The sequence below is a fragment of the Abramis brama genome (genome assembly GCF_963993115.1).
Source record: "Abramis brama genome assembly, chromosome: 23".
Lineage (NCBI taxonomy): Eukaryota > Metazoa > Chordata > Actinopteri > Cypriniformes > Leuciscidae > Abramis > Abramis brama.
Window position 1 is genome coordinate 10707487 of NC_139985.1, and position 26137 is coordinate 10733623.

The window sequence follows — 26137 nt, forward strand, 5'->3', positions numbered from 1 at the left end:
GTGTTCAGCAAAAAAATGAAATTCATACAGGTTTGGAACAACGTGAAGGTGAGTATGACAGAATTCTCAATTTTGGGTGAACTACCCCTTTAAGTTTTAAATTAGGAAACCAAAATTATGTTGTGTGTGTGTGTGTGTGTGTGTAAACATTTGCTGATACCATAGCCCCAACCCACCTTCACACACTCCGCTCCTCAGCTGGTAACCGCTCGAACATGAGATCTGCCTCTCGCACACAAACCCTCCTACCGTGTTCACGCAGCGCTCGTCTGCCTGGCAGGTGTGTGTGTTCGTCACACACTCGTTCACATCTGCAAAGCAAAAGTACAGCATTATTTTGCTGGGCTCCAAATTATAAAATCCTCACACAGTGCCAGGGACATAAATGGGGAGTTACATCCACAAAAGCCTGGAATGGAGAAGCTGAAGCTGGTGGAGAGGCAAGCAGGTGAGATGGCAGTTTAAAAAACATCCCATTGTGTGTTTCCGTAAACCGAGGCACACATCAGGCAATTTGCTTCATTCTTGAGTCCTGGCACTGTGGCGAACTGTCAAGATCTTCGGTTGGCCAGATTTATTAAAGGCAATAACTCTGGACTATGTTGGAAAACAAGATACCCAGAGAGAGGAGAAAAATAATTACTTGAAGCTTAGACAATGGCTGATTTGTGGCCCAAAAAAAAGGATTCAATCTGTCATGTTATTGCCAGAGGAAATAATTTCAGGGAACTGGGTGGAAATGTTTGTGCTTTCCTCTGGCCACATTAGGACAAAATAGAAAAGAGCACATGGTACATTATCTGTTCCACACAACAGCTGGTAACACCATAGAGAAAACAATGAATTTGAATGTTTCAAAGTTTTTTGGATGCCAAAGCATTGGATAATAACAGAATTGCAATTCGAGAATGGAATGCCAAAAGCAAAAACTTAAAAACAACTTTTTAGGTAAACAAAAGTGGCTTTGTTGTTGTCATCTCAGTGACCACACTTTGTGAATCTTGTTTTCAGGCAGAGGTATGCAATAATACTATAAGTACATAGTCACAATAGTGCAATGCAGAGGCAGCTGCAAACAATTATATATATTGTAATTATATATATATATGTATACGGAAGACAAGCCCAATCACTAATTATACAAATATATAAGTGCTTCGGGTTGACGTAATGTAGAACAACTCAAAAGATGAAAAATATTTGAATATGCATTAAATACGTGAATAATTGTCTATTGAGTGGTTTTGAGAGAAATAGGGAGAAGGTTAAAGAAAAAGAGGAGAGATGGCTCACAAAAAATAGCAATTACCTTCTTAACAAACATCTCAAGAACAAACTTAATTTTCAAATAGGTTTGATTTATAAGTAAAAGTATTTTCTACAAAAGTAGTTCATTATTAAATATATTTCAACAGCACATTTTATAGTCATTTATACCAAAACTGTTTTGTTACCAACATTCTTCAAAATATCTTGTTTTATGTAAAGTCATACAGGTTTTGAATGACATAAGCATAAGTAAATGGTGATAGAATTTTCATTTTTGAGTGGACCAGCCCTTTGAAGGTTCACACTTTAGTTACCAGGGAACCGAGATCACTCTCTATTTTAAAAGGTTCCTGCATTCAAGTGCACATTATTTAGCCCCAAAAGGCACATAGAAAGCACTCTGAAAGCACCTCTTGCACTCTGTTGCAGATCCAGCGCGGAAGTGTCAACAAGCTACCTCATCAACATACATGAGCAGTGGCACTTATTCAAAAAATTTGCTTCATTACAACAATATAGTGAATTGCCTTCAAAATGTCGTACTCTGAAATGCATTAGAGGATATGCATGGGATGAATAATGCATTTTTGCAGACTGCAGGCAGAAGTGAGAGGGTTAGTGGTATTGCAAAGGGATGTGACTGCGGTGCATCAGGATTATGGCCTGTCAACATGATGTCTATATCAGATGTGCTGTTGTGATCGATAAGGGTTAAGATGAGAGGGTGATGATGACCGTCCAAGATGGTTGCAAGCTTGGGTTCATCTTTTCACCAAAAGTCAGTTTTGTTATTGTTACTAAAACTATTTAAAATAGAGTAATTGAAATAAAGCTGAAATAAAATAAAATAAAATAGAAATATTAGATGAAAAACTTAAAATAATTTTTTTCAATGTTGCCTTGGTAACTAACTGAAATAAACAAGTTTAACCCCTATTAAACCCTTGCTAAAGTTTAATGCATGAATGTTTCGCCAATCTTTATTACATATTCGGGTCTTTAGCGACCCGGATCTACATCTAACACGGATGGACCTCTACCTGTCGCGATAATATAAAACTCTCCTGATATTAGAGAAACAATTACAGAAGAATAAAATAAAGCATATTTTGTTACCTTTTGGAAGTGAGCTTGGAAGCTCATTTCCCAGTACATTCAACATCATATTCGGCATCTCAAACATATTCTCTATCATGATAACTATCATGTTCAACATCTGCAAAATCAATATTTTGATCGCTGACAGCTTCTTCACAAGACCCACCATCAAGTGACAGTGACACTAGTATTTGATTGCGTTCAGTACTTGCTCTGCAGTAAATCACTGAGCCATTTCATTTTTTGCTGATGATAATTCCTACACTTTTGTTTTCTGCCTGCCGTAACTATGAGTGAAACGTCACTTCATCATTGTGTATCAGACATTGCCACCTTGTGGAATAAAGGTGAATTGAACTTATTCAGTCATCAAATATTCAATTATTATTGTGCAGAAAAAATATATTTGTTACACACCTAGTTTTTCTTGTTATATTGTTTATAATGAATTGATTGAGGAATACTAAGAAGGTTGATGTCTAACTTTAAAAATGAAAAGTAAAAGACCCCTTGGGTTACTAAAGATGTTTAAGGGTTAAGTTGAAGTACTAAAATTACTAAACTGAAATAAATTACAGCTAAATACAAATATAAAAAACAAAAAATGACAAAAGCACATAACAAAATTACTAAACCTTAAACTAAAGTTAAAAAGCTAATTCAAAATGTTAATACATGCTACAAGTACATTATATAATTAATACTAAAATAACTGTTATGAGTTGACTACTGAACACGCACATTTGCACATTCACTTTTGTACTTCTATGAGAGAACTAGGAAGTCACAAGTAAATTAATAAAAAATGCATTAAAGTATTAAACAATCAAATAATTATATTAATAATAATGTATAAATAATAATAATAAATGACACAGGTTCTCACGTGTATCATCAAACACAGCATGCTAGTTTAAATATGAGGGAGGCAAGATTTATTTATGAACAATCAATTGATGAACTTTAATTTTTGGTGCACAGTATGTCATGCATGCACATTATCATTTACTTCATAATTTTGAACCAAACAATGCCATACAAACCTCTAAAAAGATGAAAATTGAGCAATAATCTTCAAAGCCTAAACTTTCCCGTCTATAGCTGCTCCAAAACATCACTGCTATTTGGTTTAGAGGCAGATCTAAGACGCCCATTAACTACCTCAAGAATCAAACTACTGTAATAGACTGAGACATTTGTGTATGCTAACCACTAATGCCTTCTATGTTTTGGTTATGTCTGGAGGAAGGCAAAACAAATTCAACACGTCCCCACAGCTTCTGGTGAGAAGTCTGAGCAAACTAGACACCCATTATGCAACCGCATGTATATGAACTGGTTATAAGAGCATGCCGATGAGCTTTTGGGTTTCCTTCTAGTGTGTTAGTGAGCGTTGATCTGGGCAAGCGATGGGCCAACATGCCCCAAAAGTGTACAATGAGCTGAGACGGTCCCACGGTACCAGCTGAAAGCTCTTACCCACACAATCTCTATTCTGGTTGTGAATAAAGCCCTCATCGCACATCTCATTCAGCCGCACACACTGGTAGGAGCCCTCCCGGTTCACACACACCTCGTCCAGGGAGCAATTGTGTCTGCCGCTCGTGCACTCATTCACATCTATGGTACACATAACACTTTAGTTAAAGAGAAAAGGCACATGCTGAGATGCAAACACACACATACTGTAACACAGACACCTCCACCCTCATAGAGTCGTGCTAGCATTTTACGAGGTGCGAGATCAGATCAGGTTTTGTTTCTAATAGTGAGGTTTGCTCTCAATTATTCAACCATTTTATTGTTGTTCGAAGTGGGTTTTCTTTGTGGGGAAATCACATGCATGTGTGGCTTTATGAATCTATAACACTTAATGTTTACCACGTGAATACAGCTTATGAAGAGAAACAGATGCCAGAGAAACTCCAGGGAGGATATACATGCACAGTCTCGTATTTTGAGCTTGCATTTGGAAGTGTAAATGTCGATCATAAATGGAATGAAATTGAATACTAAAACATTTCATTAAAAAAAACAATCTAGTTTCCTGCAGAGTGTGACTTAAGTCCTTGGCTCCACAGCAAAGCCAGTCAAGCTTCATTTTGTTTCTGCCAAACGAAATCAAGGTCACTGCCCACCCGCATTCAGCATATGGGAATGCTTTGACGGAGAGACGCAGAAAGAGAGAGTGAAATAAACTCTTTAAGTACAGAGATAATTCAACAGTGAAAACTGCCCTCTCAGCTGAAGCCATTGCGATTATATCCTCCCTTAAACTGTCCTCACATGCAAAAATTGCACTGATTTACAGTTCCTGTCTCTTGAATCAATGTGAACATGAAGTAAAATCTGACATTCATGTTGAGCCTTAGGCAATTTGCATTTCAGTCAAACAAACACTATTAATCGTTGTTGAATGTCATAGTAATAAATTCTACATAAGCTGAACTAAAACAGAATGTAATCAGTTGGTTGTAACTTCTACATTTGCTGTAGAAGTTAAAAGCCGGTTTACACTGGGCAATTGTTTTCTTTCCTTTACGGCCTTTGCTGAGATTTTGGGTAAAGGCCAAGGCAGACTGTGCAACATCAACAGTATTTTATGTTAGATTGTATGATATACAGCTAAAATATTGGTCACAATTGACAGGCCATTTAACGTTCTGTTTAATATCTTCTTTGGCATTTGAAATGGTACAACATAAACCCAAGTCCTTTGAGTGCTTTTCATAGGAAAATGTTTAACATAGAAAAATGGGAAAAAGTAGGAGTTTTAGAAGGAGAAGAAGTAGTAAGATTAATGTAAATAATTTGCCATTGGTGAGCTCGCATAAGGCAAAATCAACAATCTTGCATCACCATTTTGCCTAATGATAAAATAAATCTGGTGCAATCTCAGATATTTGTTTTAAACAGCTAAATTCTCGAAAAATGTATACACTGCAAAATAATTTTCCTAAAATTTTCAGTATAGCTCTAAGCATCCTTAAAGCAAGACAAATTTATTTGATAAGCTAAAAATGTAATTACAATGTGTAAAAAATAAGAAACATTTATTTAAATTTTAGTGAATGTTTCTAATTTGTATTTAATTACGTATTATATTATATTATATTATATTATATTATATTATATTATATTATATTATATTATATTATATTATATTATATTATATTATATTATATTATATTATATTATATTATATTAATGAATTATGATTATATTAAATTATAATGAATGTTTTAACCATAATTGTTTTTAAACTTTTATCAACCTTTAACATAATTGGCAAATGTATATTTTCTTGTTTTAACCATAATTTTATTTAGAATTTAATTAAATTACAGTCAGGGGTTATTCTGTAAATTTCAAATTAACAAATTTCTATCTTATTGTTTTAACCATATTTTTTTAACATGTAGGTATATATATATATTCATTCTTGTTTTAACTATAATTTTGTTTAGACTTTTATCAGCTCACTGTCAGGTGTTATACTGTAAATTACATAAAGAGCCAGCAAAATATTGTTTTTGGATAAGTTTATAGCAACATCTCTGCATGGCAATTTTATTAGCACCCTCCATGACAAGTTTAGGATATGGAATGAAAAGACCTTGAAAAATATAGTCTGCAACACTATCAGTACAGTAAATAAACATGTGGTAAATGTGTCAGATCAGACAGGAAGATGTATTGTGAGACAGCAGAGCTGTCGAACCCAGGGCTGAGGTCACTGTTTATTATTGTAGTCAGGACTGAAGGAGAGTAATTGGTCATGGATCAGTGAAGCTGAAGGAAGCAGATCCTCAGGTAAGAATGTGACGTTCAAATCTCTTGTCATAATCCTTTGGGTATAACTGCTATACTGTACATGAGTGATTCAGTCCACTAAGGGATTGGTTAGTGCGGCATGACAGTTTTATCAGTGCTTTGTGACAGCTCTGTTGAAAAGAGGGTGTGTATTTGTAGTTTTAGACCAATTTAGAGTACTTTACCTTCACAGGTGTGCATGTCTGCCATCAGAGAGAATCCTGGGAAACAGGAACATTGGGCCAGTCCTCTTACCACAGAACACTGCTGAGAGCAGGGCCCATTACCTGCAGACAGTAGTAAAACTCAGTTAATACATCTATCAAACTTCTTTTTATACATTACATTATAATTACAATGGCAAGGATCACTGTTATTATTGTTGCGCTTGAATGATCAAATACACACAATTATGTCAAAATGCCCATCGCGGAGCATTCATGTAAACACAGTCGGTTATGTCTTATGTAAACAGTTTGGTGAAAACTGGATGTGTGTGAGTATTTTAGAGGAGCCTAATATATCTACAGCCATCTGTGTCATTAATCATTTGTCATAAAAGACAAAGAGAAAATAACTCACTGCTCTTGACAGAATAACTTATGTAGGCACAATATTTTTTAGATTAAAATATCCAAAAACCACTAGTGCAAAGTTATATATATTGTTAACTTGTGAACTTACACTATCCCAAATGTTTCCAACAATGTTTAAATCCAGAGAAATCTACAAATTTAATGGGTGTTTCTGCTGTGTCAATGCGCAGTTTGTCTGTAAATCCCTTGATTTACCATGGAAACACTAAAGACACTTTAAATGATTACCGGTATGCTTTTTACTGGTGAGCAACTGTTTAGATACCTTTATCAACAGAAAACTAATCATTGTTATTTAGCTCAATACGGTTAATTTATTACCTTAATTAACTTATTGTTTGATTCTCTTGTTTTCTTGGTTTACAGCGAGTAACATGTTTGTACCATGCCTTAGAGACACTGTTTTGTCAAGTGGCTAACATAGCATAATCAGAAAGAGCTTTATTTGTAGTAACAGGATAATACAGCATTTACTCTGCCATACAATGTATTTAAAAATTAATTACATGCCATTTAGCAACACAAGTCATCCATATTTCATTAATATGATATTCAAATATCGATAAAGTTAACAAGCGTCTCATATCAGCCACAGAGCGAACATACAGAGTGACGTTATAACATAACTTTCAACACACTCAGATGTATATTTAGTATGATTGTTTCTACCAAGTAAAACAGCGCTGCATTACCACAAAATTTTAATTTAAAATCCCAAAATTTAAAAGTGACCTGTATGAGTAGTAATTCAGCACTAAAGGTAACAGGGAAGTTCAGGGAAGAAGGAGACGTGAACCAGCAATGGTTAAAAAGTCATTTTAATCGTAAAATAAACAAACTGCGAAATATAAGCATAATAAAAGCTCCGGTGCTCCTCCATGCGACTCGGTCTGCTCCCAGGCTCTCTGCCCCACCCTGCTTCATACCACAGTACATCTCATCCATGAACACGATTTCTGCCTGATTCCCGTCGGATTGCTTTCCATCGGCTGTGGAGGTGAAGACGACAACTCCCATGATTCCACTCTCATTAATGCCAGAATGGAGCTGCTGTGCTCATGGATGACCATAACAGATTTCAAAATTCAACTATGATCAGCATGACTTAACGAGTCACCCAGATACATCCAGATCATTTCCGTACTGATTGATCCTCCAGAAACACGACAGTGCCCCAGACAAGTAACAGACTTCCAGTAAATGTTTAAGTCCTTAAACATCTACCATCAACCCCAAACCAGATATACATAAAACATAGTGGCATTTGGACTTCTCTTGTGAAGTGCTTTATCTTCTGGATGGCCTGCTGGATGAGGAGGAAGTGGTGATTTTTTGCTCCTCTGTTTAGCGTGTTTCAATTAAGATAACATATGTTGTGCAGAGCATTAGAATGACCATACAGTACCTGTGAGGCTACATGGTCTGGAATTTAGTTCTCTGTTATGGTGCCAGAATGTTACGAATCATTGAAATATTGTGTCAATCTCATGACATTTGAAAGAACAATGTTATGTGCGCACCAAAACAACCAATTATGTTAAGATTTGACTGAGAGGCCGACTGCTGATAAAAAAAAAAACACACTTAATTTCAAATAAAGGATTCTGAGTTCTTTCAACCACAAAACATATGCATAATGATTCATCATGAATGAAGCTAAGAAAAAAAAAAATCTTAATATGTATTAAAAATGTCTAAACATCCTTAGGCCTCTAAAGTCTAAAACATGTATAACTTGTAAAATTTTATAATCAATATATTGTCAGGGTGCGTGCAGGCAGAAGAAGACGAGGAAGGCAGAAGGCTCCAATACAAAGTGTTTACTTACAAATATAACTCAAGCAATACAAAATGGCAGGATACACACAGGTTGTGACATAGACAAGAACGGACAAAGACTGACTGAACAGAGGGAACTAAATACAGACACTGATGAATAAACCAGGTGACACAGATGAAGGTAATTGACAAGACACAGGTGAAAATGATGAACTAATGACGGTAGACATGGCAACGGATAAGTGGCGGGAAAACAAAAGACATGTGACTAAATAGACTAAACATAAAACATAACATAGACTAAACAGGAACACAACTGTTACATATATATGATATTTATATTTTACCATATTACCGTTTTTACTTTATTTTTGATTCAATAAATGTAGCCTTGTTGAGTATAAGAAACTTTTTTCAAAAACAAAAAAAACTTACTAACCCCAAACCTTTGAACAATAGTATGTTATGTCAACTTTATACACTACGGGCCCTATTTTAACGATCTTAAACGCAAGTATCAAGCGCAAAACGCAAGTAACTTTGTGGGCGGATCTCAGGCGCTGTTGCTATTATACCGGCGGGATAAATGACTCTTACGCCCGACGCAAATCTAAAATGGGTTGGTCTGAAGTAGCTTCATTATTCATAGGTGTAGTTTGGGCGTAACATGAAATAAACCAATCAGAGCGACATCTCACATTCCCTTTAAGAGCATGCGCGCTTGTTCCATGGCGGATTGCTATTATAACGGCGGATTTGCCAGGGGATGGGAGAAACCCGGCCAAATTAGCTTCAGTTAAACAGCTGTATAATAATTTGGCTAAATGTGTAAAAATCTAAGTTATGCCTATTTTTTCACATCTTCATGGACACAACAATGATTTCCCTCGTGTGTTAATATTTTTCCTTGTAATAATGTATGATTTGCAAAAATGAAAACTGCTGCTTCTGTGTAGATGAGAGAATCAAAGTGTATACGCGTTGTGCACACGCTACATTGATTATGGCCAAGCATCCGCCCTTAAAATAGCATATGAATAACATGCGCAACGCGCCACTGACTTTAGACTAGGTTTTTCCTGGTCAGTGGCGGAATTGTTTTCTAAACCTGCAAAATAGCACCAGGGAACGTTTGCGCCGAAACACGTCTCCTCTTTTCGCTGAACCGCCCCCCGGGAGCGCAAGTTCATTCCCTAGTTTACCAGGGTGCGTCTGTGGAGGGAAAAGTCTGCTGTGCGCGGGTGCAAAATAGGAATGATACATCCGTCGGTGTACAAAGTCAATTGCGCTGGGTGCAAGATAGGGCCCTACGTGGCTGTTGAATGCCTGAATCTGATTGGTTGACGAACGTTCTAAGGTGTGCAATTATTTTCAGGGAAACGCACGGCTAAAGTAATTCCAGACAGGTCTTGATCGCATTACGTCGCCAAATGTTTTCAGTTATTTCAAAGGTCCTTACAGCCTTTAACAGCAAAAGAACTAAAACAAACAACGATTACGTACCTGCACATGGGTTATGAAAGACTGGGGGTTGAGTGGTGGTTTCTTGTCTTGCTGGAGCTACAGTAAGCAGCCTGTCTTCTTCACCAACCCTGTTGTCTTCCTCCAGCTTCTCTGTCAGAAAGAGAGAGAAAAGAGTGAAATATCACAGGGATGAGTCATTCTCTTTCATTTTACACCCTGTCAGATTGTTTTTGGTAGAGGAACTACCAAAAAATAGTTTTTCCAACATTTAATCATGACCAGATGCGAAATATGGAAAGCGCTATTTGATTTGTGACATTTGCAAACGTATATCTTATGCTCAGAATTTCTTTCATTCCAAAAGTCAGCTGAAGAATGCTGGAGGGAAGTTATTTGTGGTCGTATCATTAGTTCAGTTCAGACATGAGATCATGAGTCAAGTTTCAAACTGCGGAGAAGCACAACACTATCTCTATCAGCACTTCCATGTCACCAGAGACACAAAAACAATATTGACACATGATGACAATCCCATCATGCAGTGGGGTTGTTAGGGTTTGGCTGTATAACCAAGGAAACAGGACAAATAATTACAAACTGCAGTGAATCAGGCAAAGCAAAGATAGTCCCATCACTGTGCTATCTAGTTAAAGAGATAATTCACCCAAAAATGAACTCGTATATATATTTATATATTGTCATTTTGGAGCTAGACCGACCCAGTTATTGATTTTATAATATTAAGAAAAACTGTACAGGATATTGATATTGATGGAGATTGATCAAAATTCATGTTTTTAAAAAACTAAAATCTCATAGAGTTCTGAAATAACATGCAGTGTTGTTTGCCTGTGCTTCAACGTGTTATGTTATATAAAGAATTAATATTATTCATGTTCTTTAGAGTTCAAAAGTAATATACCAGGATGTCTAATTCACTGACTCATCATAAAAAACCTTCACTAGATTGCTATATGTGCAGGCACGCACCTAAATGCAAAGTCACAGTACACACAGTGTTATTTAAGGTCATTTTAGTTCTAAGTAATGCGAACACACTGCAGACAGGATATTGAGAAGGTATTAAGAATAATTCCTCTATTTAATGCAGGGCTGATAGAGTGTGTTTTGAGTGCATAAAGATTAGACTTCATTATGCTAGGTTGTATACAGAGGTATATCTCTGCTCTGAAAGTCTAGAAATAACATAAACCCTCTGGTTAACTGGTTCTCAACAGCCTTATGCATATCCAAATAGAAAATGTGTTGAACTATACCTGCTTAATCTAAAATGGTTCACACACAAAACTGAATCTACATACAGTATAACACAAGCAAACAGGTTGTCCCTGAGTCATCAGAACTCAAGGAGGGGCTGATCTTACCTGGCACACATGTGCGGGCATCCTGCAGGAGTGTGTATCCAGGGTGGCAGGCGCACAGGTAGGAGTCGCGAGTGTTGATGCAGGTGTGATGGCAGAGAAGTGCAAATCTCTGGCACCTGTCATCATGCTCCAAATCCTCCAGTGAATTAGCCGCAGGATCCACATCCCCAACCGACAGCGCTTGCTTCGAAAACTGACTGTCTGATACTGAGGAAGGGAAGAGATAGTAAGATTAGTAAGATCTCTTGCATGTGACTCTATTTACATTAATGACATCAATGCATATCCACTGTCACTAGTAGGGATGCAACAATATCAGAATTCTGGTTGATAAGCCAGAATTCTAATATGTGACCCTGGATCACAAAACCAGTCACAAGTAGCACGGGTATATTTGTGGCAATAGCCAACAATACATTGTATGGGTCAAAATGATCGATTTTTCTTGTAAAATCATTAGGATATTACATAAAGATTATGTTCCATGAAGATATTTTGTAAATTTCCTAGCGTAAATATATAAAACATTTATTTTTGTGAGTGAATGCAGCACAATCGCCAACATAAATGGACAACTTTAAAGGCGATTTTCTCAATGTTTCGATTTTTTGCACCCTCAGATTCCAGATTTTCAAATTTTCTCGGCCAAATATTGTTATATCCTAACAAACCATACATCAATGGAAAGCTTATTTATTCAGATTTCAGAGGATGTATAAATCTCAATTTCAAAAAATAGACCCATGTGACTGGTTTTGTGATCCAGGGTCACATATTATAGATAAGCCTGATAAGCCTATTTACATGTTCATGTTATGGCCAATAAATGATAAACAGTTTAAAAATTAAAGAAACAAACTATACATAAAACACTGAAAAATTAAATCAATCATTTAAATGCTGCAAATGAATTTAGTCATCACAACATTATAAATGTACAGTATGAAGCATTTAGGTAACACTTTACTTAAAGGTATTCATAAAGTACGTTATAATGCATAATATATTCATAAATAATCAAAATATTATCAAAAACACTATGTAGAGCTAAAACAAGTTAATTCTGAGTAACAAATGTCATTAAAAAAAAAGACCAAATGGTTTGGAAAAAAAGTGCATCATAAGTGATCAAACTGAACATGCTCAGTTCTAAGTTCTTAATTTAATATTTTAAGTTATTTAATATTTTAAAGGTACACTATGTAACTTTTTTTATTAAAAAATGTCAGTGTATATAATGAGCGAGTATATCATGAATCCATTTTCCAAACCGTGTTTTTGTCTTATCCTGAATCACTATGGTACATCTATAGTGTATAAGTGTTTATAGTGACTATAGCTTTATAGCTTTAGCTACAATGTTCTTCCGCAAAACACATGCAGTTCTGTTTATTAACCACTAGAGAGGTTACACAGTGTACCTTTAAGTTGCTCATGCTAATTATTGATAGTCAACTTTTACTACATTTAATTGTTCAATCAACCTTTAAAATGCATCTGACAAAATGGAAGCTTCATTATTTTAAGTGAATTACAATATTGGCAGTTTTCAACAAAGGTTTTGATTTAATGATATAACATAACATGACAATATAAATACATGTGCACATCTCAAACATTTCAAAATAATAAGTACTTTTATCATTTTTATTGGGATGCATACCATTTGGTGTAAACCTATAAACTTCCCATGTCATAAATGAACTGTTATTTTGAGAGACTTTCTGGCTTTGACTCACAGAAAGCGTTTGATTTGAAGGGCCCTTTGAAGCAAGTTATTTTTTAGCATTTCTGTCTGGAAAGACACTACAACAACAGATGCTATGATTGTTTTCCCTTCAAAGTGCCCTGAGTAGATAATATTAATGCAATCTGAAATGTCCTGACAGTCATAGGGGTCTACAGGGGTCCTCTCTATGATATTATTTCCTGTTTTATGGGGGGTTGTTTGTCACAAGATGGCACCCACATCCACACTGACTTTCGCGAAAGTGATTAGGCAGAAGTTTTTTTGTGTGGAATATCTTTAACGTAAACATAATACATAAAGCAACACTCCAGTCAACATCTGTCATTCCACCACTGCCAGCTGTTCTTGCCATGCTCTCTATGTCCTCCATCTGCCAATCACATCCTATCAATCCCAAATCCACAGTCAACGAATTCTACGGAGTTAATCAACAGGCTTTCCAACATCGCACACCAATTTGGCAAGGTGTTCGACTGACTTGGCAATTAGCGTCTGGCTAAACATTATAAACAGACTCGGCTTCACCTTACACAGCGCACTGGTGTAAAGTAAATATTTCTCACAGTCATTAACTGAATGTAAATGCAATGGAGGGAGAAGGAGATTAAACATTTCCGCTATAATTAATCACGTTACGGGTGTGAGGTGGCAGGGGGCCTGAGAAAGCATCCCTCATGGAAATAATTACCTCTCAACCGTTTTTGTATCGCTTAAACCTTTGATGCAACCAAAAGGGATTACATAGTTAGCAATAGTCTCCTTAAAAAGAGAAAGAAAATGCATTTCTTTGGATACCTCTATGGAGGCAATTTAATTGGACCTATTTTAGCATTCCACCATCTGTATGCGCAACACGAAAAGGAAATAAACCAGTAGCTACTGACACGGCTACAGCTAAACTCACCTTGCCTCAGGATATCAGGTTGGCTCTTAAGGGGAAGCAAGGCACTGGGCCAAAGGAATGTGCCATTTGAGGCATAGCAAGAGGTAAAGTCTGGGTTTTAAGTCTCATTCAAAGGAATATTGACCTGGGTCTATTGACTAAGGTTTTGCTGATAACTGAGGGAGTGCTAGTTGGGTAATGGACATCTGCCATTACACTGATATGACACTATGGCTCTCAGGGTGATAGAATAAAAGCCAGGATGTGAGGTGTTGGACAACTTTATTTAGCTATAAGCCACATACAGGTTTAAGGCACTTAATTAAATTGAGTTGCACTCACAATGTATTAGACACGGTTCATTGCTTATGTTTCTCTGATAAATTTGAAATCTATTTAAAAATGATTAAACATTTTCATGCAAAATCTTGGATTCTTGGAACTTGAAAGCTTTAGGTTATATTTTTATATAAACATTAGATAGCATTTAAAAAAAAACAAAAAAAAAAACTTTAATTTTACTACACAGTCAGACAATGTGTGGGTCTGGATTTGGATTTCCGCTGTATTTTCTCCAGTGAACATTATTCATGTCTTCCGAATACAAAAGATTTAAGTAAACATCCATTTTCCAAATTAAATTGATTTCACACACTAAAATTAGGTTAAGACAAAAGAATTATGTTGCATTACCTCATTTTAATAAATTCAATTTAAAAAGCAACAAAATCCATTTTTGGAGTGTACACATTTCTAAACTAATATCAGGTCTTATCCTAGTGTAAACATATAGCATAATTCCAAAAAAGAGAACAATGTTTCCATGCGAATCCTGCCAAAATTAGTGAAATTAGTCAGCTGAAACATTTGAGACAGAAGGAAAGTTTGCTGGCACGGGCAGAGAGGCAACAGCCTGCTTTGCCATCTGCTTCTGATTCAGCCCAGCTTGCCAGCATCTTTGTGCGTTATTCTGAACGGTAACGTGACACCTGACCAATCAGCTCTGGGCATCTTTCTTTCCTCTGATCCATCAATGTCAACCTCTCGGCCAGAAGTGTGACGAACTTGAACGTGAAACTGAATGCCAAGACAAAGCCAGATTTCAGACGCTTCCAAATATGATCCAGGCTTTAAAAACAAACAAGCAAAATCACGACTAAGGCACTGATGTTAATAAGAAGACATAAACTCAGAAGTCACTGGGATGAAGAGATAACTGGGGCATTGTGAAAAAAAAAAAAAAAAAAAAAGCAACTCAAAACTGAGACATTCCAGGTCCTCGTGTGGTTTCACATCATATAGTGTGTCTCCATCACAACCCTTTCTTGGCATGACAGCCCGTCTAGATCTGTTCGTCATAATAAAATATGAACTCTCACTCACCCCGGACCCAACCACTGGAAATCAGCCATACACTACACTAGGTTACACATTGCAAAGCATGAGTAAACTCTGCTGTAAAAACAAAACTCCAGGTTGTGTAAAAGAAAAGAATTTCACCTCTCTTAGGAAGAGCAGTCGGTTGAGGTCTCTGTTTTTTCTTGATCGTGGGCGGAGCAGGACCTTCCTCGCCCTCCTCGCAGCACGTGAGGAAGACGTGTCCACATGGGTAACTCAGATGCTCATGCACTTCACAGCCTTTACCTTCTTTTCGTAAACGCAGACCCAGTGCACAGCAGTTACAGCAGTCCTACATTAAATAGCAAGAAAGAGATTGAAAACATTTTTTTCAGTCCTAATCAGTCATGATGTGACTGTCGAGCAATAAGTAATTTGTCTAGCAGCAAATCATTTCCACACTGAAAAGCTAAAATTATGTATAATGTTAAACAAACACAGCCAATCAGAGCATTTTTGAGGTTTAACATACAACACCTTTCATACTTTTAAAAAAAAACTTTCAAGCTATTTTAACACATTTATTATTATTATTATTAAAATTAATTAAAATTATTATTTTTTAAATCAGTACTTTCATTCGGCAAGGACCAAAGTAAAGCTTTTATGATGTTACATAATATATTTGTTTCAAATAAATGATGTTCATTTTAACTTTCTATTCATCAAAGATTCCTGGAAGAATGTATCAGTTTCCACTAAAATATTAAGCAGATCAACTGTTTTCAACATTGATAACAATAAGAGATGTTTCAAATAAGCATATTAGAATGATTTCTGAAGGATCTTATGACACTGCTGAAAATTCAGCTTTGCCATCACAGGAAATTTTTTAAAATATATATTAAAATAGAAAACATGTTTTAAAATATATTATTATTTCACAATTTTGCTGTTTTTACTGTATTTTTGATCGAATAAATTACCGACCCCAAACTTTTTAACAGAAGTGTAATTGGACCAAGGGAATTTCACTGTGGGCGGGGCTACCCAGCTTAAACCAGCAGAAATAGAAACCAAACACATTTTTTTAAATGTCCTGCTGCTTGTTGTGTTCACAGCTTGTTAAGACTATTTTTATTTATTTTTTTGATTTTGTCATGTTGGGACTGATTAGGACATGTTGTTATCGCCAGCCTTATACATGACCAGACAGTATTCAGTAAATAATTTTGAATTGGCCAATAATGACTGTTTCCAAACATACTGAATACCACAGAGATCATGCATCCTTTGTATTTTTCTTTCATTATTTGTTTGAAAACAGTCATTATTTTTTAGTCCGTTTGATGCCACTAGTTAAGATCTTACTATTTGTGAATCTTCTCCGCAGAGCGGGCTGTTTCCCTCACAGGCATGTCCGGCCTTTGCAGCATTCATGCCAGCCTGACACCTGCTCTCTCTCAGAGCACCGGAACAGCACTGCTTCTGGACAACACTTGAACAAAGCAGAAAAAAAAAACATTTTAACAAAATGTAATACCCGTTTCTAAAACCAAGCCTGTCAACACCGTTCTCATCAGATTTACTTGTTTGTTTAGAGCAGAGGTTTTCAAACTGGGGTCTAAGGAGTCCCAGAGGACAGCAAAAAGAGTGCTAGGGGGTCCATGGAAAGAAAAAAAATTAAAATAAAAAAGAAGAAGAAGAAGAAGAAGAAGAAGAAGAGAAAAAGAAATGCACCACTGTTCAAAATTTGGGACCTGTATGTTTTTTTGTTTTTTTATTAATACTTTTTAAGACATTACATTTCTTTTTTTCTTATGCACCAAATCAGCATATTAGAATAATTTTTGAAGGATCATGTGACACTGAAGACTGGAGTAATGACACTGAAAATTCACAATTTGTTATAATATTTTACAATCATATGTATGTTTTTATTGTATTTTTGATCAGATAAATGCAGCCTGGGTGAGTATAAAAGGTGTTTTTCAAAAGCATATATTCTTATAGACCCCAAACTTTTGAACAGTAGTGTACAGTATATTATATTATATAATTATAATACAATATATAATAATAATATAATATATACTCTATATTATTATATTATATAACTAATCTCTTCTTTGTTTTATTTTGACAGCCATAATTTTAAGTTTCTCTTCAGGTATATACATTTAATTGTGGGTAGAAAAAAAATGCAGTGCCAACTTTATAGAAACGTCATATTTCCAGAAAAAAAATTTTATAGTAAAAATTGTCTGTTTATACATGAAAATATATAGCTGTCTTTTACATTTAAGGAAAGGTGTTACATCCTCATCACATTTACAAGTCCATGGCACCCAAAAGGTTGAAAACCTCTGGATGCTTTGGAAACAACTGGTTGCAACTAACCAATCAGCAGCAGCTTTTTACATTTCATTTGCATCCAGAGAAAATTAGTATGGATTATTCTCACTCTGCTTCCTACTTGACTGATTCCTCAAGGAAGTTGTACTGAGCAGCATAACCAAGGATCTGAAACGTCATCCAGCTTACCCACACACAGAGCTGAGGTCTTCTGTTTTGACAGGCATACGGTTGCAGTGCCGGTTCTCCTCTGCCCATTTCTGCCCGGCCACACAACAGCTCTCCACCAATCCTGGAGGTGAAAGCGCCGAGAGGACAACCATCTCACAGATCAGTTTTATCTTACATAAACCAGACAAAAGAATAGAGAGTTTACAGTGAACGCTTTTCTGACATGAAAAGGGCAGACAGGCAGACAAGAAACTCAGCATTGATAGAGCCCCAGAGGCGAAGCCCAACTCGGATCCATAGAAGAAGCATAAAAGATGTAATCTGCAGCCTTTGTATAGAGGGAAACAGAGAGACTGACTCAAAGACTCAGACACAGTCATGGTATGTGCATCATCATAGGCGTCATTAGCACAAAATAACTCAGCCTTCAAATATTTGTCTTTAAAAAGCACCAATTTCGATAAGCCGTCTATTGAAGACGAATTTGAGGAGCATATCCGGCTGATCTTTTCAACAAATCGTGATACAAAGAAACAAGAGTAATGACTCATTTCAAACACTTGACATTTTGAATTACTCATCCCTCAGTGCAAATGAAGGCCTGAATTAAATTCAAATTGAACGAAATCAGTTTGTGGAAATGATGGATGAAAACCATAAAAATATAGTCAAAAATCATATGGCTTTTCTATTCAGACATGCTGTGAAACAGCAGTTAAATGAATTTTATATGATTAAATCCCATTACTTCAATGAGTGTAAAGAGTATAGAAATGTAGAGAGGACTTGATAACATTAAGTATAAGTCTGACAAGGGTAATTTTCAATCAGACCATAAGAGGGTAATGATAAAGACTGCTTAGGTGTGAGTCTTACGGCCTCATACCAAACACTAAAAGTCAGTGCAAATGTTTGGTGTGAACAATACTTTGAATTGAAAAAATGGATTCCCATGGAGTTATTCATCCTGGGAGCGAACATTTGCCTGCAAAAGAAGAAAATAGGCAAAACAGGGCTAGTTGACACACTAGGAATTCATTAAGGTTATTTTTGCTAATTTATAAATTGCAATAGGTAAAACATTAAATATATTTTTTTTGTAGCCAATACTTAAGGCAATGGTTCTCAACTGGCTCTGCTTCAGAACTTAGATTTTACATTGGACAAATGACCTGATCCAGTACTTATCTTAGAAAAGTAAACAAAATTATTATTATTATTATTATTATTATTAATCATTATAATCAATAAAAAATATATATAGATGTCATTATATATTATACCATAAAATTATAAATATATATCTACACTCACCTAAAGGATTATTAGGAACACCTGTTCAATTTCTCATTAATGCAATTATCTAATCAACCAATCACATGGCAGTTGCTTCAATGCATTTAGGGGTGTGGTCCTGGTCAAGACAATCTCCTGAACTCCAAACTGAATGTCAGAATGGGAAAGAAATGTGATTTAAGCAATTTTGAGCGTGGCATGGTTGTTGGTGCCAGACGGGCCGGTCTGAGTATTTCACAATCTGCTCAGTTACTGGGATTTTCACGCACAACCATTTCTAGGGTTTACAAAGAATGGTGTGAAAAGGGAAAAACATCCAGTATGCGGCAGTCCTGTGGGCGAAAATGCCTTGTTGATGCTAGAGGTCAGAGGAGAATGGGCCGACTGATTCAAGCTGATAGAAGAGCAACTTTGACTGAAATAACCACTCGTTACAACCGAGGTATGCAGCAAAGCATTTGTGAAGCCACAACACGCACAACCTTGAGGCGGATGGGCTACAACAGCAGAAGACCCCACCCGGGTACCACTCATCTCCACTACAAATAGGAAAAAGAGGCTACAATTTGCACGAGCTCACCAAAATTGGACAGTTGAAGACTGGAAAAATGTTGCCTGGTCTGATGAGTCTCGATTTCTGTTGAGACATTCAGATGGTAGAGTCAGAATTTGGCGTAAATAGAATGAGAACATGGATCCATCATGCCTTGTTACCACTGTGCAGGCTGGTGGTGGTGGTGTAATGGTGTGGGGGATGTTTTCTTGGCACACTTTAGGCCCCTTAGTGCCAATTGGGCATCGTTTAAATGCCACGGCCTACCTGAGCATTGTTTCTGACCATGTCCATCCCTTTATGACCACCATGTACCCATCCTCTGATGGCTACTTCCAGCAGGATAATGCACCATGTCACAAAGCTCGAATCATTTCAAATTGGTTTCTTGAACATGACAATGAGTTCACTGTACTAAAAAGGCCCCCACAGTCACCAGATCTCAACCCAATAGAGCATCTTTGGGATGTGGTGGAACGGGAGCTTCGTACCCTGGATGTGCATCCCACAAATCTCCATCAACTGCAAGATGCTATCCTATCAATATGGGCCAACATTTCTAAAGAATGCTTTCAGCACCTTGTTGAATCAATGCCACGTAGAATTAAGGCAGTTCTGAAGGCGAAAGGGGGTCAAACACAGTATTAGTATGGTGTTCCTAATAATCCTTTAGGTGAGTGTATATGTAATTTTATGTGTTTTTTATTATAAAAATCATAACAGTAAAATCTTTATTATTTTCATCTTTCTATGCTGTCTATGACTCAGTCAGAACAGACCTGTGACCCTTTGAGATATATGCGTTTATACAGAAACTGACTTTGAACAATAACTCCACCCTGAAAAATACTCACTGTTAAAATGATGATAACTAGCCCGCATCTCCTCCATAACCAGACACATTCATGATCTGTGAATTTACTTGGAGAAGATCTGATTGTAAAATTGCTTAAGCAGCGACATGAGGCCCGGAGCGCTCTGGGATTCCTGGAATGCTTGACAGGGGTCACTAGCTGCTGTTCCAGGTGACTTTTTGAACTTTGTGATAAACTTCCATCTGTACTAAATATCTCAGAAACAATAGGGCCTCTAAGCTATTTATAGCTAATCAGTGGACAGACATAGAAGTAAACAGAGTGGAACGTCTTATTGGCTTTCATGCAACAACTAAAACACACTAATTCAGTCAAATTTCGAATCTGTTCCTGCTGAACTCAAAGAAAAAAAGCTTGCAGAACTGGAACGCTTGTCATTCACAGTTCTTCACACCCCTTGAGTGTTCGTTTATTAAATATTTGGGCTAATTCGATTATGATCGTAGCTGCCAATAACCGCATAATACATTTTAATTTTATATTTCCAAAAAAAAGTCTGCAGATTTTGCCTGGGATTTCACTTACATCGTATGACATACATGTGAACAGCAGAAGTTCTGGAATTGATTAAACATCTCTAATACTCATTGTTCTGATTAAGTCAAGGCATAATCAACAAAAAAAAGTCACTATAAAAAATTGAACACGGTTTCCAAAGTCCAACGACAAGAGGGAAAAAGGGATCTCTTCCATGGTGTTGGTTGTTTGGTTTACATTGTTTTGCACAAATGTCTCAGAAAATGCATTAAACCATTGATTGGGAAGAGATTGATAATAGAAGTTGAGAGATATAGGATACTATGACAAATCCCTCAAGTTCCGCAAGCAAAACCAGAGAAAGGATGTGGAAGCACCATGTGTTCTTAGTTTTCTTTGTGTTGCGAGTGCAGTGAAGTTCAGTGCATTTAACTTTCATGTAGACAATGTAGACAAAAAAAAATTGTGTGGCGCTGGAATCTCGTCATGCCGCACCTGGTTTATACAGTATACTACATTTTTTATTAAAACGTTCTGTAATGCTTAAAAGAGTTTAAGGTTTGTCTATAAATATAATCTTTCAAATACAGCAGAGGAAAAACTCATTAGCAAAGTGTCTCCAGAGACGAAGAGTGACCGGTACTCTATTAAAGAACACAAAAACTGACCGCAAGACAAAACAACAGTCGCTTAGCAATCAGCTAAAAAAAACGTCTCTGCTTTCCTGTTTAACTTTCACAGCCATAAAACATGAGTGATGCCCCTTTTTTGAGCCTTGAATTGTATTGGGGTTTGTTTATTTGTACAAGGGCATATGTTGTGTTCACGTTATTCAGTGCATGTCATTTTTACGACACCGTGAAAGCAGGAAAGCTCAAGCGGTGATTCATAATGGCTTTGAGTTTTTGCTCATTTTGCTCAAGCGCAACAACTGACTATGCACTGTATCTCGTAATTAATGATGAAATCTGTAAATGTACTTTTTGATAAAAGCTCAGAAAATGTAGCACGAGTCTTTCATTAAGCCCAGACTTATTTCGCAATGAAGGCCTTGCGCATTGAGTTAAACAAAGCTAATGTTTAGGCTTTGACTTTTTTAAAAACATCCTTCTCAAGGATTTTCTTCAATATGCTTACAAAGGCCTGTATACTAAGAGCCTGTTAATTTGCAGTATTGATCACATTGTTGTTGAGGTCTGTAAATCATCCCATAGATTCACACGAAGGGGTGGGCGCTAAAACGAAGGCTGTTGCCATTGCTCTGTTAGATCATCATTAGGTCATCTGTAAAGCAGATGGTTACAATACAAAGCGCTCTTCAAAACAGGTCCTCTCTGAGCTCGACAGATTTAGCCTTTTCTTTCACAGACGGTAACAGAACATCTGCAGGATCAAAACCAGGGAGATTTGTGAAAGCATGGATTGAATCAGTAAACAGCATGTCGGTAACAACTAACCAGAAAATACAGTAACATAAAGAAAAATGTCTGCTTCATCAGTTTTCTTGAAAGTAAATGAAAGGTTTTGATTATTATTCAACCAACATTTATGAAATAGAGCTGTTTGGTTTGTAAATGCAGAAGAAACATTTAAAATGTTGCCATTTTTAGAGCAATTTGGCTTGGAATAGCAGCTTTTTATATTTATAAGTAAGACAAAGTATGTGGTTAACATGATTTGAAGAGACTTTAATGTTTTGCTCTACATTTTGTTCACATTTGTTGAACAGCGGCTCTTCGAGCAATGTCAACCACACACCGTATGTTACTCAAATTCAAAACTGCTGTTCTAAAAAAAATCCATTAAAGGTCCCAAGAGAACTCATGGCAAATTAGCCTAGGTCGACCTACAAATTGACGTCAAGACTGAACAGCTCTGTTGGGTCACACAAATGCCATAATCAGCCACAAACTGCAGATTCAGTCACTCTAATGATCTCATTTTTAATCTTCTTAAAAGCGTTCATGGCCCATTGGCGTTCATTGACATATCTGTGATGACGAACTTGAGTTCATAAGTTGAACTTCAGTTAACCATACACCCCTTTAACTAGTCATAAAGTCACATTTTGACCTTTTGATCTTTCTGGGCAACCACGTTGAAGAGCTCTTGACTTATTTAGTCCCAAAGCAGACAATGAGAGATCCATTGTTCATTCCCACAGAAAAACAGATGTTGAACAACCAAAATATTTATTATGTTTTGTTTTAAAATGTTTTATCGAACGGCACAAATCGAATCCTTCCTTCCCAGTTTGAATCAGGAAGTTCAATGTGAACGTCTATGTTAATTAGAAAGGACAAAATAGAAGAAACATAAACATTGTGCATGCATCATTATGATATATTCCATAAACAAACAAAGACTGTATCATCAGCAAGACGGTGTTTGAGAAAATGGACATTGTTCCTGTAGTTTGGACTTTAAACAAGATATTGTGGAACTAAACACTTCTAACTAGAACCAGATGCAATCTGCAGATGCTTTTAAGGGAAATTGGTGGAGATTTTGTGGAATGAATTTAAAGAGGGTAAAATAAATTAAATATATTTGCCAATATATTTAATAAACAAACCAATAGGGGATAGGAGATGCATATACTGTGGACTTCCTTACACTTCCTAAGCATGATGGCTATTCAAAATGATTCACTGCATACTCTTAGACTAATGGTAAATGTCACTTCACACAGGTGACACGATTTCAAATCTGAGCACTCTGCGTTGTTGCAACATCTCAGACAGTTTTAACAGTGACAAATACACTCAAACAATGGCATAGGGCCACTAGCTTGCAAAGTACATCTACTTGACATAGAGCACTGGAGGGGCGTTAAACATTGGTTTTTATTTCTGGCTGCTGCATTTCAGTGCCCCAAATGTATATTGTCCAATGTATTTCTAAATGTGCACCATCAAAGTCGCTTTTTAATAAACAATATCTACAAAGTCAGCGCTTAGAACAAGTGCCTGAAGCTTTTCAATTTTAAGTGAGCATACCAAGCGTGCTCCGCTCATGAATGAAAAACAATTTCTTCTAAATTAGTAGACTTATTTTCACATTACCCCTGTTGAGTGTTTTTTTTTTTTAATAAACTAATGGAAAAAGCGCTACACAAATAGGTTTATGTGAAAAAAATAACAGTGACCAGGAATGGCTTGCCAAGGAAATTTGACATGGACATAACGCAAAACCAAAACCCTGACATTTTCTGGACATCCCTTTCTTCACCATCATTAAAATAATTGGTGCACGCTTCATTCTTTATCTTACCTCTGAGCCACTCTATGACTCTCTAATTCCTTGTTGTTCTCATTATGCTATCATATGAAAAGCAATATTCCCAATCTAAATTGCTCTCTAAGCAAAAACAAAAACATGTTAACATGTGTGTGTGTTTGTGTGTCTGTGTGTGTGTGTCAGAGAGCGGGCGCGATCGAACAGTGGAAACATAAAAACATACTCCATTTTGTTCATACAGGACATAAACTGCAAAGTGTTTAGCCTACTTATATTTGTGTAAAACACAACATTGTGCTTTTGTCAAACTGTAAACTCTTGTCAAACTGTAACCTACAACTGTCACCCAACCAAAATCACACACACACGCTGTTTAAAAGCCAAAATGACAAGAAAAAACATAAAAACGAATGAAAACTGATAACAGCAATGCATTGCAATGGACGAGGAAGCAGAGAATGTCCGAGTGTATTGGGTTAGCTATGCGTACTGTGATTGGCTCATCGCGTTTGGGGGCGTGACTTAGCCATTGGTCAATTAGCATACATGCGCAGGGAAAAATAAATGTAGAAATGTGGAAATACAGAAATAAATAAATGTAGAAATGTGGAAATACAGAAATAAATAAATGTAGAAATGTGGAAATACAGAAATAAATAAATGTAGGAATAAATAAATGTATAAATAAATACATATATAAATACATAAATATATAAATAAATGTATAAATACATAAATAAATACATATAGAAATGCATAAATAAATAAATAAATACATGTAAAAATACAGAAATAGCCATTTATATTACCAAAATGTATTTATTTTCACTATTATTTCTGCATTTATTTATTTATTTCTACTTTTATTTATTTATTTATTTATTTTTCGTTCTGTCATTTTTAGTCCTTCATATTCTACAGCATTAATTAATCATAGATAATGTTAATTTCTACATTTAATACATTATTAAAATCAAGAGTTGTGTTTGTTAACATTAGTTAATGCACTGTGAACTGTATGAACAAACAATGAAACATTTTATTTTTATTAACTAACATGAATATATTGCTCATAGTAAGTTCATGTAAACTGCATTAACTAATGTAAACAAATAAGACCTTATTGTAGTGTTACCACTAAAATAATTCAACCTAATTCATCAGTTATTAAATCAAGTACTTTTTATGCATTCAAAAGCATTATTTTCTTCAACTTATTACATGAGCATCATTAGACAGCCATTTGTTCATGTTCACTCCTATGTGTAAACTTATGTTAAACAGGAATCATCATTATTGCATTCAGCATCTCCTCCTCCTGTCATTATTCTGTAACTGACACAATACTCAAGACTTCCTTTGAAAACTGTACGAAAAGCCTTCAGATGCATAATGCATTTCCCAGGACAATGAACTCCCAGGATTTGTTGTTTCAACTCTACATAACGTCTCTTTGTTTAATGAGTCTAATCTCTTGCAGTGACCTGCATCCCCATCCGGCTTTCCGTACTCCATCAAATTGTTTGCGTCTGGTAATCTATCACTTTGAGGAACACGTCAACACACTTTTGCGTACAAAGGAACATCCAGGAAAGAAGCTGAGGCGTAGCTGGCATGTGTCAGTGAATTGTGCGTTTCTGCTAATATGAAGTAGCACAAAGAGGAATTAGTCTGGAGTCCTGCATTCCAACACTTGCATTCCAGGTCAAGTAATTTCCTTTTCTGCTAACCGATGTCATTGCTAACATCACACGAAATGATTTAAAGAATGAAAAAAATTCAAGATATAAAACCC

General features: G+C 36.1%; 1 protein-coding gene across 4 annotated transcripts in view; it reads right to left on the reverse strand.

The window, feature by feature from the left end:
- Positions 1-26137, reverse strand: part of fbln2 (fibulin 2) — a 67603-nt gene that overhangs the window by 13896 nt on the left and 27570 nt on the right. For 3 of the 4 annotated variants that reach the window (XM_084101826.1, XM_084101827.1, XM_084101828.1), the window contains 8 exons: positions 17920-18022; positions 16747-16873; positions 15538-15727; positions 11405-11611; positions 10059-10169; positions 6366-6467; positions 3847-3987; positions 177-311 (listed from right to left, as the gene is read on the reverse strand). In XM_084101826.1, the coding sequence (XP_083957952.1) occupies positions 177-311; positions 3847-3987; positions 6366-6467; positions 10059-10169; positions 11405-11611; positions 15538-15727; positions 16747-16873; positions 17920-18022 (1116 nt within the window). The remainder of the gene's footprint in view (positions 1-176; positions 312-3846; positions 3988-6365; positions 6468-10058; positions 10170-11404; positions 11612-15537; positions 15728-16746; positions 16874-17919; positions 18023-26137) is intronic. The other variant, XM_084101829.1, reaches the window with a different exon arrangement.